Below are 20344 nucleotides of genomic sequence, written 5' to 3'. Positions count from 1 at the left end.
TATTGGCTACCTTTGACAGAAAAAGGAGCTAAGTCTATGAAAACAATGTATCAGTTTAGCTAGTTTTGATTTCCAACGCATAAGGTGGCAGTTTATCATGATTCAGCTGAAATAATGAACTTTGTTCTGATTTTTATTGTTAATGTGTTTCTTCCTATTGAGCAGTGAAAGTTAATAAAACGTGTTACATGTCTTTTGGTTAAATATTTACTTACTGGAGGGTTTTTTGTTAGTGCTGCAGAGCCACAGCTAACAGCTAGCTCCTCACTTCAGCGGCTCTAACGGAGCCTGTGTCATTCAGCAGCGCAGCTGTTGCTCCTCCTTCACTTTTTACTGAACCATTGTTCTAACAATAGGGGGCGGGGGGAACCTACAAATTAATTCTTATTTTCTTCTTAGATAAATGGCGGATTTACTTTGTTCTTCGTTTCTATTGCCTTTTTTTATATTGATATTGTTTAAATACAAGGGTTTCTTTCATGATTTCTTTGGTTGAGGCAATTCTAGACTTTTCCAAGATTGGGGGGGTCCGGACCCCCGACCCCCCGGGATATACACCTACGGTGAAAGCATTTATATACACACGGCTCTTTGAAAGGTTTCAACTGTGTATATTCCTACATCAGCCTTTTTAAAATGTAATTAGTTCTATGTTTGTCTTTGACAGGTTTTTAGTTCGTGTTTCGTACCTGGAGATTTACAATGAGGAAGTGCGGGATTTGCTGGGCAAGGACCAGTTGCAAAGGCTTGAGGTAATGGGACATATACATTTTGCAATCAATTATAAAGGTTTTGCACAACGAGTTGTCTTAAAAGTCGCGGTTGTCATTTGTCTTTGCTAAACTCTAAATTTGGACTTGCAACTGTTGCAACTTTCAATGATAAAGATCTTTTTTTTTTTGTAGGTCAAAGAAAGACCTGATGTTGGCGTGTACATCAAAGATCTCTCTGGTTATGTTGTAAATAATGCTGACGACATGGACAGGATTATGACTCTCGGTCACAAAAATCGTAAGCACAACCACTGAATTGATAAGGAATCATGACAGCAACAGATCAAGCATGAAACACATATAACTGACTATCAACTCTTGTTTCTATGAGAAATTCTGCTGTTGTCTGAGGTTCACATGCACCTCGACTGGGCACAGATGTTATAATACATTTGGGGTTTGAATGGATTATTTGAATTATTTTTCTCGGGTGGGATAATGCAACTGCATAAAGGCTCAATGATGGTATCTGGCTGGATATTGGATAATTTTTTCCAGATAAAATTGATAGAGTTCCATTAAACTGGTTTGTTTGCTGAAACTGACCCAACTTTCAAGCCTAGTTCTTGCATTTTCTATACAGTTAAAGCCTGATTCCGGTAAGGCTATTCCAGAAATGTAAAGTTAGCCATCTTTATCCATGCCAAGACCAGTTTCAAGGTATGATTATTGTGTTGGAGCACCTAGCAGTATCCGCGTTTTAACCATGACATCCAGACTGTCACCCTCATACGTCGAATGTGGACATTTTTTTTCTTCTTGTTCACACTGTTGTGGTTAACATTTCACATGTTTTTGTAAAGACATGAATGAATGCAGAGAGTTTTGTTCAGACCTCCACTATCTCTCCCTGCAGCTAATGCTGAGTCTGTTAGCTTATAGCAGTGTGTGTTTGGTTTTTAGATTTGTTTGCCTGTTTCACTTACTAGCTTGACTTTTTTGCCTGAAGTATTCTGGCATTCTTCTGGCCAATATATTGATTATTGTGCAAATCCATCAAGATGATCAATACTATTTTAATTTTGTTTAAATATTTAACATATGCAAAACGTTATTACAGACTAAAAGTAACACTAACAGAGAAGCCATCAACTTTTTTTATTAGTAGTATTAGTATTCGTCTATAGTCGTATAATATCATGTTAATAATATAAATTTTTTATTTGCTGTGTTGACACATACCAAATCCAGTTATTGAATTGCTTCAGGCAAAACTTTATTTTTATCACATATGGGGGGACAGGAGTGACCCCTTCTAAACAAGCATTGTGTTCAGAATTTCATGCTATGCTCCAGCACATAACTTTCTTTAAACCTTTACTATGACTTGAAATATTTCGAAGCTCATTGAAAATAGCCTCCATGATTTTTCTCTTTGTGCACACAGCAGTCGTGGTGCAGGAGGGATTGTGTGTTTATTCTTCTGACTGTCATCAAAATGAAAGTCTGTTGCTTGTAGTGAAAAATGCTAAGGCGGCATTATGTGAAATGCACTGCAGACCCAGGCTTCTGTTTGTTAAGTCAGTGTGCATAAGGCGTTGAACTCCTGGTAATCCTTCCCCGCTGTAACAAAAAAAATCCTGTTTTGCACGCACGACTTTGTTGATGTCATTTTACAGAGAATTTACTGCCTCTGACATATGACATATATGAATTTGGCTCATCCAGGAAGTGTTGCAGTTCAATTTTTAAATTACACATACAGACTTCCTGTGTCAATTAGAAAATAGTATATCAATAACACTTTTTGTACACAAACCTCAGTTTATAATAATAGTTTTGGGATAGTCTCAAGACATTTTTCACACCACGATCAGTTGCAACATAATGATGTCTATTTTTTTTTTATTTTTTTTTTACCGTATGTCACATCTGCTCAGGAAATGGAAAAAAAATTAAAGATAAAATGTGACATTTTTGTTGGATGTTGCAACGATATTACTCATGATAAATCTCACCCTTCTCTTTCTTACCGTAAAGTGATGTGTCCAATGCTCTGAAGTTTATTGAGCACTTTGCAGTGAGTTTTAATCCAACATACTTTACATGTTTTTGTATTCAAATGATGAATTCATGATCTTGGAATATAATAGACATCACCAGTCATCACATACATGTTTGGTGAAAAAGTGGCTTTCAGATTTATGAACACTGTACCATTGTCATTAATAGTGGTGGTAGCGTTATGCCGAGCTTCTGCTTTGCTGCCAGCGGTACTATTGAATTGCACAAAAAGGTTGAGATATTGGAGGAGCACTACACAGTACTTTCAGTGTTAAATGTCAAGTTTAAATTGATCTTTTTCTCTTTTTATTTTGGTGCAGGATCCGTCGGTGCTACAAACATGAATGAGCACAGCTCCCGCTCTCATGCCATCTTCACCATCACCATCGAGTGCAGTGAGAAGGGTGTGGATGGTAACCAGCATGTGCGCATGGGAAAGCTTCATCTTGTAGATCTGGCAGTAAGTATGAATAATAAAAGCTGCTTCTTTTTAAACTTGAACGAATACTTCTAAGTAAGCCTCGCTGCACGTGTTCTGCACAATCTCCGCCAACTGCCGCTTATTCTCAACAAACACAGGGCTCAGAAAGACAGGGCAAAACCGGAGCCACAGGCCAGCGTTTGAAGGAAGCAACGAAGATCAATCTGTCCCTCTCCACCCTGGGTAACGTTATCTCCGCCCTGGTGGACGGCAAGAGCACTCACGTCCCGTACAGAAACTCCAAACTGACCCGTTTGCTTCAGGATTCACTGGGAGGAAACTCCAAGACCATGATGGTACAGCTTCAGTTTGAACACAATATTAGGAGCCTTTTTTAAAATGCCATGTCTCACGTGGATTAATTGTTAGGCTGTGTTACGGTATTCTGATAAGGCTTTTGTGTCGGATTTAAAAGTACTATTTGAAAAAAATAAAACAACCTTTAAGCAAGTTGTTCTTTTACAGATATTAAAGGCACATTTCTGTATTGCATTTCTTTGATGTGATATTCTAATTTTATATGTATGGTTTTCAATAGTTGTCAGGGTAAAGTCGTTATACCTGTATCTATCTTAAAATTTTACCCAACATACCTTTCCCTACCAGTGTGCAAATATAGGTCCTGCAGACTACAACTATGACGAGACCATCAGTACCTTGCGCTATGCTAACAGGGCTAAAAACATCAAAAACAAAGCCAGAATCAACGAAGATCCCAAGGACGCCCTTCTACGGCAGTTTCAGAAAGAGATCGAGGAGCTCAAAAAGAAACTGGAAGAGGGTAAGGAGCTAAATAATAAAAATATATATATATAACATGCAACATGCGTGTTTTCTTCAGAGACTAAAATGTTGTTGTTGTTGTTGTTGTTTGTGCAACACTAGGGGAAGAGATTTCTGGGTCAGAAGGCAGCGGATCAGAGGAGATGGACGAAGGGGACGATGATGCAGGAGAGGCAGGAGAAGGCCGACGGAGGAAGAGGGGTAAGAGTTGATCATTAATGAGCACAGATTGTGGAAAAAGTTAGACCACCCACATTTTGGTGTGACTAAAACAAAATCTTGTCTTGCAGTTCAGTGTGCGGTTTTAGCACAAGAGCAGATAACCATCTACATGATTTGCATGTAGCTTGTTTGATCCGTCGACAGCGTTTAATGCTAAGCAATTATTCAGCTCCTAAGATCTGAATCAAGTCGAAGTTGTTTTGCAAGGCATGACTAAACCTGCATTTAACCTTGTAGTTTGCTCATTTAGGAGTTCCCCCCGGTATTCTCAACATGTACCTACTGTGAGTGGTGTGAAAAAAGAACGAGAATCATTTTGTCGTTGCAATAGAATTCCAGCTAGTTAGTTTATTTTTATTTTTAGATTTCTTTGTGATTTCAGTTTTAAGTTGTTTCTCTGAGCTTATCTGGTCTGTTGAGTTAGCAGTTTGCATGCCTGTGCCTCCAGCTTTTTCACTTGCAAATTATTTTCGCCTTGTTTTTCTGTTCTTAAACTTGTAATCACATTTTCCTACAACTGTTTATGGTTTATCTTTCTGTCATGTTTCTGTCTTTGGGCTTTGGGACTTCTTCTGCTTCTTTTTCAGACAGTTGTGATATCAGCAGAAGTAATAGTTCAGAATTTACCGACACTTCCTCAGTGCCGCCACCCACTGACGCCGACCTGCGGGATAGTGAGTTGGAGTAGCCCTCTGCTCACCAACCAGCCTGCCCACAAATTACAGCCCTTTTCACACATGAGCACAGAAATTTTAAGCTTTTAATATATTCAATCCAATGTGATATTTTTGCTGCTGTGACTACACAATCATTTGCATGTTTTATTTTATTTCTTTTTTCTTTGTGCCTATTACTTTTCCTGACTTATATGGCTGTTTTCTCAAGGAGAAGAAAATAAAATATAAATATATTAATATGCTCCTTGGAGTAAAAATTTCTAGAAAGCTGAGTTTTGCAGCATGGCAGCTGCTTAAAGATCTTTTGGGAAGTTTAGCATATTCAATCCCTTAAATCTGTAGACAGCAATCCCTTAAATCCAGTCAAAGTTGTCATATATGTGACCTATACTTTTACGTTATTAATGCATGTGGTTCAACATCTTTCTGTAAGATGTTGAACACTTTTTAGTAACACTGTAAATATCTAAAATGGTTTGGGTGATGTATAGGTAGGTGGTTTTCCTTAGGGGGTTTCCTGTTGCCTTGATGTCAAGTCTACAAGCTGAGTCAGAGACAGTATTTTTTTTCTCTTGCCATAGATGTGAGATAATATGAAAAACTGAGCAATGGTGCAAAATGTTGGAGTATCACAGAGTTTTCTTCAAAGGCATTTTAAATTGAGTGACTGACAGTTGATCTCAGTCATATTTAGTCACTGGAAATTTGATACGGATACTTGAACCAAATCGATGTGATTAGGTTCTGGTGCAAACAGAAAATTTTAATCTGACCTTAAAATAATAGATAAACAGTGCAGCAGCTGCTCTTCAATAATATGTTTCAATAAAGTGAGTTTTGCATCATTTGATGATGCAAAACTCATCAAATTTTCTTAACACTATCTACCTATCGACCATCTAGAATCAGGTTGTCTGCAGGTCATTTAGCACCACGTTCTCCACCAACATGCTGTGCGCGAACGGAGAAGGGTGACCATTGTCCGGCCACGCCCCGGCCCAGTCACGGAAGGCTCTCCTCGCCGACCGGAGTCGGACTGTTTTGTTGACATTCCCTTTACTGCAGCTCCATTTAGAGGATGCACAACGTAACTCCAGCCTCTACTGTAGCGTCTATTCTATGCACCTTATAATGCGGTGCGCCTTATATTTGAAAAACGTTTTAAAATAGGCCATTCATTGAAGGTGCGCCTTATAATCTGGTGCGCCTTATAGTGCGGAAAATACTGTATTTAGGATTTATCCTAACCCTAGAATAATCTAAACTAATGATTATTGGCGGCCTTAGGCCTGGTACAAAGGCAGATAAATACTAGACCATTTCTGCTGTCACTAAAACTGCAGGAGTTTATAATACTCATATTAAAGAGTTGAGCAGCTAAGACATATCTTTAAGTATTGGACATAAAAATAATTTCTGTCCAGTATATCAGAGAACATTTTCGAAATCATTTCCACAGTTAAGAACATGTGTAAAAAGGGCTTTTGTCTTTTCCTCCTGTCTTTATCACTCCTGTATTATCACGGCACAGCTCCTTACCCTTATTTCATTTTTATTACACGGATATTAAAAGTGTCTCCCAGGTTCCTGGCGTGACCCACTTTGCAGATTTCTGTCTGACTTATCTGCTCAGTGGCAGCAAATCTTTCTAAGATTAAATACTTCTGTGAATGCTTTGCCCAGAACTTTGTTTCACATTTTACCTAACTGGTTACTCCTTTGACATCTCAAAGAGCCTCAGCATGAGCATCGTCTAACCAGATTGTCGGCTTTCATCTCTAACTTGCTTTATTATGTGAAGCGTTTGCCCCTAACCTCAAAGACACAGTTTGCCCACGTCTTGTTTCGTTATGTATAATTAAATTCATCTCTCTTGACTGGCACATAGTTGGTCTTGCTGAAAGTTTTTGTCAGTATTTTTTTCACTGTTTGACCTCTTATTTGGTGCCCCTCCCCGTACATGACTTTCTAAGTCACTTTGTAATGCTTTTTTTTTTCTCTCTCTCTCTCTCTTTTTCTCTCTGTCCTCCTGTTGCAAATGATGCCTGTTTGACTTGCTTTACACCTCTTTATTCAAGGCCAAAGAGGTTGGTGTTAAAACATGGTTCTAAGTCATGTAGCAAACAATTACAGTACAATTTAAGGAGATTCAGCCAATACTGTAGATCACTCCGATGGAATTACTGAATAAGAGACGATTGCTGGTAACATTTTTCTGTCTGACTTTCAAGGACGGTTTTCATTTTCATCTTTATGACAATCACTCATGGTGTTGAATCTCTCATTTAATAAAATTTTTTTTGGGGGGGGAGGGGGGATACATTACACATTTTCCCACATTGATAACTTAAACTTTGATGTAGTTTATTGAGATTTTATGCGATAGACCAACATGCATCACTCTGAAGTTGATGGAATTGTTCAGAGCTGCACAATATGTTGATTCACAATTGTCTTTAGAGTATCAGTGTGAGCAATGTTACAGTTGTGCAGGACTGCATGGATGCAATATGCAGCAGGAGCTTATGTTTTAAGTGCCATGCATGCAAATTCTGCCTCCCAATAACATTTTGGACCTATTGTGTGGACTTTCGCTTTCCTTGATTCCCATAATTAATGTATGTCTTTTAGTTGTGCAGATGCTAAATGTCAAAATATGTGAATATTGGAACAAAATAATGGATATGCACCCATTGTGTATATTCAGTTATCCATGCAATAGACTTTTAGTTGTAACTGAATGAAAGGTGAGCAACAAAATGCACGCCTCAGATTTGTTTTCCTTTGTAAAATATTTAGAAAATCAAGCATGATTTTCCTTCTACTTCACGATTCTGCCCTTTGTATTATCACATAAAATCCTAATGAGATTTTATTTGTGGTTGTAAAATGACAATGCGCAACGGCTTAAAGACACTGTCTAGGTTTTGTTAGATACTTATTAAGAATTTATTATTGTGCATTTGTCACTCCCCTAAAAGAATGACAAATCCATCCTTTAGCATCCATTACACCACCATCATTCCTTGACAGTGGTATAATTAACTGAAACTGTGCAAACCATGAATTACCACTAATACTTTCTAAGACGTATCTGACAGACTTTTGATCATATCCTCTGTTATCGTTTTAGGAAGGAAGAAGGTTTCTCCGGACAAGATGGTGGAGATGCAGGCAAAGATCGAGGAAGAAAGAAAGGCTCTGGAAGCCAAGCTGGACATGGAGGAGGAGGAGAGGAACAAGGCAAGAGCAGAGCTGGAGAAAAGAGAGAAGGATCTTCTCAAAGCCCAGTGAGTCATAAAACTTTAAAAAAAAAAATCGTACATGGTTATTGAGGTCAAACACGGACATCTCAAGTGAACCATTTTTAACATATTTTAGACAGGAGCATCACCTCCTGCTGGAGAAATTGTCGGCTTTAGAGAAGAAGGTGATTGTAGGTGGAGTGGATCTTCTCGCTAAGGCCGAGGAGCAGGAGAGGCTCCTAGAGGAATCGAATAACGAGCTCGAGGAGCGTCGCAAGCGAGCAGAGCAGCTACGCAAGGAGCTGGAAGAGAAAGAGGTACGATCTGCTGCAAACCAGCTCCTTGGTACCAAACCACTTTGATTAATAGATGACTTGCGTTATGACTCAGGTTTTCTCTACCTTATACAATTATGGCATTTTTGAACTATTGGTGGTATACAGCTTCTAGCCTGATGCAGCGATGAGGACAGTCTGATTTTGTATCTTATGAGCAACAAGTAGCCAGACAAAATTCTTGCAGCTTTTACCTAAAATCTGCTGTCGGTGAAAAATTGCAAGCTGTACAGGATATGAGACCACAATGCTGAATCATTGTGGTTATAAATAAAGTTACCTCTCAAACTCAGATTCTCACATTCTTATTTTACTTATACTCCATGTTGGTATTATCTCATCAGCTCGCACTGATGCAGAATTTGGCTTTCTTTTTTCTTTGTAAAGGAACCTTCTTAAACTAAACCATATGTACGGTGGGTACGGAAACTATTTCAGATCCTTTTAGATTTTTCACTCTTTCTTGGAAAGAGTGAAACATCTTTTCAAGAAAGGAAAGATTTTTCAGACATTTGCTGAAATCTAAAAAGTTCATATTATTTCTCATTAACGTACACCCAGCGTCCCATCTTGACAGAGGAAAAAAAACCCAGAAATGTAGAAATTAAAAAAGAAAAACTACAATATCACTTAGTGATAAGTATTCGGACCCTTTGTGTGACACTCATATTTAACTTGCATGCTGTCCATTTCTTCCGATCCTCCTTGAGGTGGTTCTGCTCCTTCATTGGAGTCCAGCTGTGTTTAATTGATTAGGAAAGGCACACACCTGTCTATATAAGACCTCATAGTGTATGTCAGCACAAATGAGAGTCATGAGGATGAAGGAACTGGCCAAGGAGCTCAGAGACAGAAATGTGGCAAGGCACAGGTCAGGCCAAGGTTACCGAAGAATTTCTGCAACCTTAAATGCAAGAAGTTTGGGACGACCAGAACTCTTCCTAGACTTGGCCGTCCAGCCAGACTGAGTAATCGTGATGAGAGAGGAGGAGAAGAACCCAAAGGTCACTGTGAATGAGCTCCAGAGATGCAGTAGAAAGGTCCACAAAGCCAACTATCACTGCAGCTCTCCACCAGTCGGGGCAGAGTGGCTCGATGGAATCCTCTCCTCAGTGGGAGACATAAGAAAGCCTGCATCGATTGCCAAAAAACACATGAAAGTCTTCCAGACTGTTAGAAGTAAGATTCTCTGGTCTGATGAGACGAAGATTAAACTTTGAGGATCTGCAAGGAAGAATGGCAGAGGATCCAAAAATCCCAGCATGAAAATCTTGTTGCATCATCACCAAGAAGATTATGCAACTCGCTCGAAAGGGTGATTCTACTCAATACTGAGAAAAGGGTCTGAATACTTATGACCATGTGCTATTTCAGTTTTACTTTTTTTAATAAATTTGCAAAAACTTCTATATTCACATTTCTATCCTGTCAAGATGGGATGTCCATTAATGAGAAATATGAACTTTTTGATATTTATCAAATGGCTGCAGAGTGAAAAATGTGAAGGGGTCTGAATATGTTACAATGTGTACTATATTGTACTGTATGTTTTTGTATAACAAATGAGCTTTCTCCCTCCATAAACAGCAAGAACGTTTAGATATAGAAGAGAAGTACACAAGTCTGCAGGAGGAAGCTCAAGGAAAGACCAAAAAGCTGAAGAAGGTGTGGACCATGCTAATGGCTGCCAAGTCAGAAGTAAGTCCAATAAATAACAAAATGACCTTGGAGTGAATTGAATTGTTTTCGTTGGAATAATTTTAAGTAATTATTCACACTTCTTTGCGACGTTAGACTTTAGCTCCTATTCTTAGTTAATTTACACTAGATCCTTTTTTTTTTTCCACTTGGCATTAAAAGAATGTCATTTGTTGTGCAGAAACATCTTTGAAGTGACTTGAAATGAGCTTGAGAGCAGATTTTTTTTCCCCCCCCTTTTTGTGCCTCCTGTGATCTGGAGGTTGATACGTTTGAAGTTAGTCACATTTACTGACTTTCCCTGCTTCTGAAGTAACAAGATACCTCGATAGAGATGATGACGGAGTCTCAGGAGATGAGTATCATCTCAGTGCCTGCTGCCACTTGAACTCTTTGTTCGTAAAGATACTATTAATCCAGTGGCACAAGGAGTTCATTTCCACTCACTGTTCTTTTGGATCTTTGAAATTGTTTAAGCTCTTTTAAAAAAAAAAAAGACAGATTCTGATCCAAATTATTGACAGGCCTCTGATTTGGTCACCTTGCAACTTAGTTTGTCTGAGCTGGTATCTTATTCCTACGCCCCATAAGGCTTTGCGTGAATTATGGGCGCGACTTCCGCCGCAGGCCGGAACTGCCATTTGTTTACATGTTACCCTAACGCTAACCGGCTCTCGTCAGAGCTTTGAGGCTATGAAATATGTGGGAACACCAGCGATCAAAGCTTAAATGTGACAATATCGGTTTACCGCAACCTACAGCTATTGCGGGGAGAGATGACAACCTGGAGAAATGGCCCCATTTCGTCAAGTCGCACTAGCATATGTAGCTACTTCACTGACTCAGTTGCTTCAGATGCAGATGTGGGTTATCTTGAACTTGCTGCAGCCACAAACTAAATGTGGTCTGTTTATTAGAGTACAGCCACGAACAGCACAACAGTTACCTGAGCTCCACAAGGGCATCTTAACGACACTTTCCAGTGGCAAGTTGCTCTCAATAATAGGTTAATGTGTGATTCGGTTCGATTCTAGTCCAGTGGGGAGATTCAGTTGTTGTTCAAGATCTGGAGCTGCAGTTATTTCTCTGCTGATTTGCAGCGACACTCAGCAATGAAGAACCTCAAAGTTCTGGTTCTGATGAATTAAATAAATCCAGATATTTTAATTTGTCTTATAAATCAAATTTCCAGGCCCAATCATAATTATAAATACTCAGATCATGAACTTTTTTTTTTTTTTAATTCAAACGAAAAATAAAATTCACATCACACCAAGCTAATGTTGTGTAGTTTTGGTGTTTAATACTGTCGTCGCAACTCAGATCTATAACAGATCTCAGATCTTCTCTGCTTTATCTTTATTACTGTCAGTTCTTCAGAGAAACTAGCTGCTAGCAGCGCTGCTAATTTCACAGTCACTCCGTTACAAAACTTAACGGTCATGTTCCTGTCGCTCCCTGTGATTAAACTCACAATTACGATCCTCTGTACTGAGCATCTCTCTGAGCATCACTCTGATAGCAGACGGTGTGTCCGTAAACAAGTTTTTCTAAATATTGTATTATAACCAAAAAGAGAGATGTAAATCATATGTCTATATCATAAATATAGATTAGCAAAAAACCCTACAAATTACAATGAAATGATGCTACCTCCCTAGCCGCCGGAAGTAACACCCATAATCGTTTCCCCAGTAATCCTCCCAGGAATAAGGTCAATAGACTCACTAAGAGGGAATTTCAACCAAGATGGAAATGTACTGATAGAAACCCATGAAACTTGGATACCACATTAATAAGCTGCTGCCTTGTTTGCTGTACTTTTTGTTTGTTATTCATTCATCATGCACCATTAGCTCGTCTGTTTTTGAAGCACATCATTGTGAATTGATGTGTCAGTATTTTATGAGATCTTTAAATTAATTCAAGAAATATCTTTGGTTAGTTATTAATCACTTCTATTTATTATTACCCTTATCATTTATAATATGCTATCTTGCTAAATTGATAGAAATGAGTGTTTCTTAGAAAAACTTCACTTGCGTATAACCATAAATAAATAACATAAAACACAGTAACTCATTTTGCAGAGTCTATCCACAGACGAGTTAGTTTTGTTGTCAGAGATAACGCAACATTTTCTCACAGTAATTTTTTTTTTCTGATGTATTTATCAGATGGCCGATCTGCAACAAGAGCACAACAGAGAGATTGAGGGCCTCCTGGAAAACATCCGCCAGCTGAGTCGAGAACTGAGGCTCCAGATGCTCATCATAGATAACTTTATTCCCCAGGAATACCAGGTCTACGTTGTTGTTTTTTGTTTGTTTGTTTGTTTTTAAGGCTTTTGTTTTATACATACTGCAGAAATGTTACACATTCCTGTTGTTCAATTTAAAAATGTTTGCATACCACAAATTAATATGTAATCCATAATCTGCCATTTAAAGTGGGAAATATATAAAGTCTCATCCTGGGCCAGACAGAAAGAAAGGGTATATACAAATTGTATGTATTGTTGAGTTTTAACAGTTTTTATATATATTAACATGTTTTACACCTTTAAATTTGATTAGAAGGGGATGTTTTAATCCCAGCCCCCTGACTGACGGATGCCAGCACACATACACACACACACACACACACACACACACACACACACACACACACACACACACACACGAATGCACTGCAGCCTGCAGCTAGAGGACATTTCTCATGCACAGTGGGCTTGAACCAGAGCAACCTTGAAGTTTGTTAGTTCAAGAAAATGTAAAAAAATAAAATAAAATAAAATTCAGAAACTAAAATGATGTATTGTTTACTGCAGTATGCTGGGAAGTCTGTGGTATTTTAGTTTGAGTGAAAATCTGACCTAGTTTCTACTTTCTAGGCGATGATAGAAAATTATGTCCACTGGAATGAAGATATTGGAGAATGGCAGCTGGTGAGTTGAGATTGCACAGTTGTGCAGTTGGATGAAAAGCTTGATTTAACCTTTGTAATGTGTTTATTTTTTATATTCTCCAGAAATGTGTGGCTTACACTGGCAATAATATGAGAAAACAAACCCCAGTGCCAGACAAGAAAGAGAAAGATGTGAGTTTCAAAAGTTTGTCATCAAATGACTAATCATCTGGATGTTTAGTTGGCATTGAGGTGCAGTATTGACCCTCTTCTTTTTTGTCTTCACCACTGTTAGCCATTTGAGGTGGATCTGTCCCACGTGTATCTAGCATATACAGAGGAGAGCATGCGGCAATCCCTGATGAAACTAGAGAGGCCCAAAGCCTCTAAAGGCAGTAAAAGTGGCAGACCGAAGACCGGCCGAAGGTAAATTTGCTCCAAAGCAGACCTTGAGTTTCATGCACCACTGGACTCTGCTCTTTCAGCAACCTTTGCCATGTTTGTTTTTTCTAGGCTCGTTGTTTTAAAGTACATTTTTACTCTTTAGAATATTGACAAAAATACGCAAATAATACCAACTTGCACAGTACAGTTTTGAACAACAGCGTGTATGTTCAAAGCTTTTCTCTCCACAAGAATCAACCATCTGTTTTAACACTGACTGAAAATGTGAAGCTTTTTTTTTCGCCTTCCGTTTCTTATCAAATCAGAAAAAGACATTTCCTAACATGACTGCAGTTTCTGCTTCACTTTTTTGTCGTCTTTTTTTTCTCTTTTCTTTACACTTGAGCATCTTGTCTATTTTAATTCTTTCTTGAGCATCTTAAATGCATTCGGTTTGACCTTTTCAACTCATGCTGAGACCGAACCAGTTTATCCCCAAGCCTTTATAAACACAAGCAAATAACAAAAAAAAAAACAACTGTTCAATAAAATCTCCCATGTCTGCATAATAAAAACTATGTAGAGATAAAATAAAACTAATTACAGGTATGAAACCTTTGTGAGGTGATGTTTGTACGTCTACTTCCTTGGTTAAGTGATTAATCATCCAACTGATTTACTGGTTGTTTCTTGAAAGTGATGCAGACCATCATATCTGACAATAGATAATAGCATGCATATGTTGCATTAGGTCTCAGTGGTGTTACCAGAATTGCACCCACCTCATTTTAAACTCTGTAACTCTTCCTGTGTTTTTTTTTTTTCCATTTTTTTGTTCGCCATTTTGCAGCATTTTTTAATACTTTGCGTCTTTAAGTTCTATTCCAAACAAACTCTGCTAAATGTTATTACTGTTGCTGATGCCTCACCTGTCGTTTTCACTTGAATTTTGCTCATGTAAATTTCAAATTTTTTTCTTTCTTTGCTATTGAACGAAGCTGCACAAGAATTTTTTTTTTTATTTTTTTTTTTGTGCAACTATTTCGGAGGCCGATACATCATTACATTTTTTTTATATATATATGTGCGTTTGTTAAAATTACGCAAAAGCCTGATCGAAATTGCTGATACGGTGGTACGGCGCTGTTCTCAGAAATCAGGAAACTTAAAGCCACCCAAGGATGTTTGATAACAATAATCACGCGTCCATCTCCCCACAGGAAAAGATCCACAAAACCAGACACAGTGATCGATTCCCTTCTGCAGTGATGATGTGGAGGTCAACATTTCACTACAGCTTTACCTTGACTTCAGCTTTGATGTAACGTAAAAAAAACTATTTAGTCCTGCTTATGGTCGAACAGTAATAGATTTTGATCGCACACTGCACAAGATGGTAAGGTTTTAAATGTGATCAAGCGGCACCTTTTATTAGGAGAACAACCACTTGAAAATAGGACACAACGAAAGACGATCTGCTTGAAGCAGTGCCTTGCAACTGTCCAGGCCTCTTCTATTGTTTCCACATTTTGCCACATTGGAACCACAAACTTCAATGTATGTTGTTTGGATTTTAACAGAGACAAATGCATAACTGGGAAGCGTAATGGAAACGACGCATTGCTTTCAACATTCCTCACAAATGGAGACCTGAAAGTGTGGTGCGCATTTGTATTCAGAGCCTTCAGGGTTTTGTCTCTACTGGCTCTGTATGGACAAGACACCATTCACCTTGTGCAACATTGTGGATGCTGTGTTTAAGATGATGAGATGCAGTATTAGTTTATCGCATAGCAATTTCCAGGGAGGACAGGTAGCTCTCGCGGTTTTTTATTTTATTTTGTTTTTATAAGCTGGATCCTCTAATTGGTCTGCAACAAACTGCAACAGGGCTTTATTTCAGCAGTGGCATTCAAAGACCAGATGTGTGCAAATAGTAGTTGACCTGACAACAGGGTCTTCCAACTGAGCTGTGGAGCTCTGCAGCTCCTGCAGAGCTACTTGAGACTGACCTGTTAACATTCTTCCTTCATAAAGCAGTTTTATACTGAGATTAAATCACATATAGATGGGCTTTGTTTTACACCGAGGTGACTTCTGAAGTTATGTTGCATTTTATCTAGGGATATCAGAAGGAAATGGGCTGAAAACAAATGCACGCCACACTTTTTGGAAACTATGTACCATTTCCTTTACATTTTTAATATTCAGCACCTTTGGATTGTCTATGAATAATTTAAAGTTTTTGTTATATCGTGACAAAATGAGAACTGGTACAAGGGGAGTTAAGGCTTTTGCAAGGCGCTTCAGTCAGATTGTTTGAAATGACATCACAACGCTGGCCTACAAACAGCAACACCTTTAAAGCTGCTTCCAAGTGTCCTGTTAAACACATTTATCTCAGAAATTAAACTTTGACTGTTTTGCTTCTCATAAATTAACATATTTCTGTTCAATGAAAAACTGAATACACTCTAATCGGATTCTAGTTGGTCAAATTGTTCTATTGCAATTTAGTTCAATTCAGCTGAAGCGCGTAAAACTTTCTAAACTGTTTTCTTTAATAGGTCAGAAGCATTAAGGGCATGCATGCCGTTTAGCTCTTATGTCTGTGCCATTTCCTTCACTTCAGTCAAGTTTTTATTTTCAACACTTGTTGTGATGCACCATAAATCTATGTATCTGTATCCCTTATGCACTTGTATGGCTTTTTTATGTTTTGGTCTTAAGTGGATGTAAGCTAGCTTTTTTTGTTGTTGTTGTAGTGTATGTCAAATGTTTACACCAACAAACATCTGGATTTTATTTAATAAATTATTCATGTCTGATCTCAGGTTCTTGTTGAGTGGTGATGTCACAAAGTGATGTAATGCACCCAGGTTCCCTGTGAAATTATGTCTGTTCATTTAAAGATCTTAGTCTGGCTTAATCTAAAAATTAAAAAAAAAAAAAAAAAAAAAAGCTTGCATAACACATTTATCACATTTTGATTTATTAATGTACTTTTGAAATATATAAATATAAAAAATAAATATTACAATAACTTAAGGTGCATAATTCTTCATCGGGTCCCTTCATCTGGTATTATTTAGGAGACGATTTGCGCATTTCTTCACATTCAGAACAAACTGTCTTAGTTGATGATAACCCATTTCATCGTTCAGTTGGCAGTTGGTCTGAGTTCTCTGAAACAAAATCAATTTGACAAATTTAGCTCCAAAAAAAAACACACACATTCAGTTTTCCTAAAGTAACTTTAGGAAAAAGCTTTTTGAATATTGTTTAGATTGAATGCTAATTATTCTGTACATTGTTGTATTCATGCAAGTACTTCCGTAGGTCTTTAAACCTGGGTTGAGTAAGATTCTTTTCCACAACCTTTTCCGCCAAGCAGAAGAAGTGGGGCTGTAAAATATAAAAATCACTGTTAAAATTAGCCAACAGAGTTCAGACTTAGAGAATCACTCGTGGTCTTTACATCTTAACTCATTCAGATCAAAAGAAAAGGAGTGTAAAAATGAGGTTCTAAACTCATTTTTACGTAGATAAAGACAATAGATTCCATCGTCATTATTTGTTAAATTGAGAATTGTAAAATCTTATATTTAGAGGGAATTAACCCTTTTTTCATTTTATCATTAATCTGTATGTTAATGGGTAAAGGTTTAAAGATGTCAAAGACCACTGTGACACAAATACAGCCATCTAAAAATATTTAACTTTTCCACATACCCTACACGCTTCATTATAAACCCTTGGCACCAGTCCATTTAGGTCCTAAAATAAAAACAGAATTGCTTATTGTCAAGCAGACCTGGAAAAATAAACTATTAAGTGATTTGTAGTATTCTTACCTGGGTTAACAGTTTGTTAGATGCATTCTTAATGTGGCGCAGCAGAATGTCACACTTCTCCTTGTCTGGACAGCTGTGCACTGATGCTGAATACACCGCCACGACCATCATCACACCAATAAATACGGAGCACTGAAACGCAGAGGTGTTCATGTCTGTCTCTAAAGAAGCTACTAAGTCAGCTCTATCAGGTTCAGCAGAAGAACTCGATTCTCCTGCATTGTCTCAATACTGCTGCTTATATCTGTGTCACAGCACTGTGGTCGGCAACGTCAGAAAGGGAAACACCAAATTGGGACAGGATGATGAAGAAGTCTTATCTGGCTCACTTACTTTCCACTATAGAATTGTATATTTACCAAGAAATTTACGCCTCCAATTTCTGCTGTCCAGGAAACAATGACCACCTTCATTGTTTAGATATGCAAAATGAGCTGCTTGCATGAGAAACTGAATGAAGTTCCTCTTGAAGTTTTTGACACTGATCTGCTAAAGCCAGATCACACACACCATGAAACAAACTAATCATGTGACAATTATTCTACGAGCAACTTTATTGAAACGAGATATTATTAGTTTATTACTAAAGTAAGACATCCTTTTCCTGTGTGACATGACAAAATGACTGGTGTGTAGGCACATGGGAAATAATTAGAGGCGAGCTTTTAACTTGAACCCACGCATTAGTAAAGGGAAAATGTGACAGAAAAAAAAAATCCTGTTGGTGTCAGTTTGTGCATACTTCTGCTCCTGGGGAACTGCCTTTTGTTGTTAGAGTGCAGAAAAGTTATTATTACTTCGTGCTGTGCACAAAATATTAGTAGATGAAAGATATCCAACAATCAAAGAGAACGTAAAGACAAACACAAGTATTCTACTAATATGATTATTACCCAGCTGAAGTTGCAACACTTCATTGCTATTTTGTTAAGCTGGAAATAGAAGCCAGCCTGAACTGATTGACATCGAAAGCAAATGGGCCAATCGTTCTGACTGGAGCTTGAAACTATGACCTAAAATATGTTAGTTATCTTTGCAAAATCTAGCATCCATCTTACCACACTCCACCACTTCTGATAAAGCATACGTGCATTTTTTACAGCACCGAGTGGCAACAGTTTGAGCTCCATCTGGAGGCGAATGTTAAATCAATCAAGACCTACTACAGTTTATCTAAGACTATGACACAGGACAGGACAAAAAAAAGCCCTCTAAACATTTACTGACTGGAGGCTGCGAAATACAGTACATTCACTCTTTTTTTTCCCCCAAATTTAAATGTTTCAGATCAAGCAATTTTTAATTCCAGACCAGTATAATCTGAGTAAATAGGATAATCTATTATGGGAGAAAAGATGTCGTCACGACTCCAGGTCTAGGAATTCAGGGAGTGACAACGTAAAAATGTTTACAGAGAAAAAGAAAAGGTGAAATTTTATTACAAATAAGTGTTTCAAACAAAACAGTACACTTGGACCCAACTAATGGGGGAAAGTGAGGGAGCAGTCAAGTGTAGCTTCAGCAATTAAGTAACCAAACAAATCAGTCTAAAACTAAAAACAAGTCAAAAGAAAACACTAAAGGAGCACCAAGCTTCCCAAACACAAGCTTCTAGATTGAATTAGTCAGTCAGTTTCAGAATCAATCTGCTAAACGGAGCAAAGTGGGTCAGCTGAAAAAAAATACTCCAAAGCTGCCCTAAACAGTCTTCAAAAAGGCTAACAAACAAAGTGACAATCAACTGCACAAAGCCTCTTCCTCAAGCTGATTTCATGAGCGTTTTATAGGGTGCAGGTGGACCTCATCGTCGTCTGATTGGGTCGGTGATCTTCTGCTGCTCCAATGGGGTCGCTTCCCTTCAGCCTCCAGCAGCAGCAGCCAGTCTGTAGAGTGTGCTACCACACCTGAATCTGCAAAAACAAAAAGAGACTGCACAGCCTCTGGAGGCCAGGGGGCCTCAACAGGTGTCCACTTCCTTCCCTTTTCAAATCATGAATTAATTGGGAGGAAGCGTAGTTTTTGGTTCAGCTTTTGTTGTACATTTCCCTACCTGAAATTTTCCTTCATCAAAATCAAAGTCTTGGATATCCAGAAGGGTTGTCCTCAGTGTTTCAGATACCTCAAAGTCCTTCTTCCTTGGATGAATCCTGTCATTTTCCCTGTCTTGTCTTGGACAGCAACCCAGGTAAAACACTGCAGGCGTCTCTGTTTTAGGAGTAGCTTGACAAAAGGAATGTGACATTTTCAGCCTTTTTGTATAGGATCGTTTGTACGCCGTGGCTCTTGATATGCTGACGCCAACCTCAGTGCGCTCCTGGAGAACTTTATGAAATACTACTTGAGTGGATGTTCATTTACATTCCTTCTTGTTGTTATCAACTTTGCATGAATATGTTTGCATACATCACTAAGTGAAAAAACAACTTTTTCTTTTTTTTTTTTTTTAGCTATCAATGACCTCTGGTGGCCTTCATTTCTTGTCTGAAATGTCAGTGATTGTCTTCTAAGCATTGATCAAGTCCCTGTGATTGTATAGGCCATAATATGGCAATTACATATTTTTGTACATTAAAAAGGTTGTTTTTTTAATTCAGTGTTGTATAATATAATTTTCTAAGATGATGAACTTAGGATTTAATACACTTTATTTGTGGGATGCCTCTGGGTTTTTGTTTTAGACCCTTTAGAAAGAGTTAATATTATCTTTTACCTAAATGATCTTTGGAGGACTTTCAATATTAATGAACTTCTAAGAAGACAGAGGAGTTCTAAAAACTAGGCACCAAACACTGCATGTAGGCATATATTTCCAGTCAAATTTGGACAAACATCCAAAATTCTTGGCAAGAAACATATTTTTTTTTCACATTTAAGTGCTATTTCAAAGATAAAAGGGTATGTGTTAAATAATTATTTATTAAATTTAACAATGTCTGTCTTTGATTCCATAAAAGATTGGAAAATGAAGAGCTGAGATAAAT

At 37.9% G+C, this 20344-nt stretch overlaps 2 protein-coding genes and 1 long non-coding RNA gene across 6 annotated transcripts in view; 2 read left to right on the top strand and 1 right to left on the bottom strand.

Moving 5' to 3' along the window:
• The first annotated feature begins 622 nt into the window (after positions 1 to 622).
• On the top strand, positions 623 to 16337 carry kif3a (kinesin family member 3A). 4 transcript variants are annotated; one of them, XM_015042882.1, is made up of 16 exons: positions 623 to 752; positions 906 to 1011; positions 3098 to 3237; positions 3357 to 3554; positions 3865 to 4039; positions 4144 to 4242; positions 4851 to 4937; positions 7019 to 7027; positions 8074 to 8230; positions 8322 to 8502; positions 10108 to 10218; positions 12396 to 12521; positions 13112 to 13165; positions 13249 to 13317; positions 13421 to 13551; positions 14730 to 16337. In XM_015042882.1, exons 1-16 carry the CDS (start codon positions 651 to 653, stop codon positions 14776 to 14778), a joined length of 1794 nt encoding a protein of 597 aa, XP_014898368.1. In that variant the 5' UTR covers positions 623 to 650; the 3' UTR covers positions 14779 to 16337. The 4 variants fall into 4 exon arrangements, with proteins under 4 accessions (XP_014898368.1, XP_014898370.1, XP_014898369.1 ...); XM_015042884.1 differs by lacking the exon at positions 4851 to 4937; XM_015042883.1 differs by lacking the exon at positions 7019 to 7027.
• Positions 15361 to 19107, bottom strand: LOC106953832 (uncharacterized). The gene is made up of 4 exons (XR_001426265.1): positions 17364 to 19107; positions 17242 to 17286; positions 16819 to 16914; positions 15361 to 16694 (listed from the first exon to the last, which is right to left on the bottom strand). It is a non-coding gene; the product is annotated as an uncharacterized LOC106953832 (long non-coding RNA).
• Positions 19108 to 19349: 242 nt separating this feature from the next.
• The window catches only part of atrx (ATRX chromatin remodeler), a 45008-nt gene continuing 44013 nt past the window's right edge, over positions 19350 to 20344 (top strand). Inside the window, exon 1 of the mRNA XM_015042887.1 lies at positions 19350 to 19548. The gene's annotated coding sequence lies outside the window, so the exon portion shown is untranslated. The remainder of the gene's footprint in view (positions 19549 to 20344) is intronic.

Source organism: Poecilia latipinna, unplaced genomic scaffold, assembly GCF_001443285.1.
Source record: "Poecilia latipinna isolate Pla-1442-1.1 unplaced genomic scaffold, P_latipinna-1.0 Scaffold606, whole genome shotgun sequence".
NCBI lineage: Eukaryota > Metazoa > Chordata > Actinopteri > Cyprinodontiformes > Poeciliidae > Poecilia > Poecilia latipinna.
This window is presented reverse-complemented; position numbering and strand designations above follow the sequence as displayed.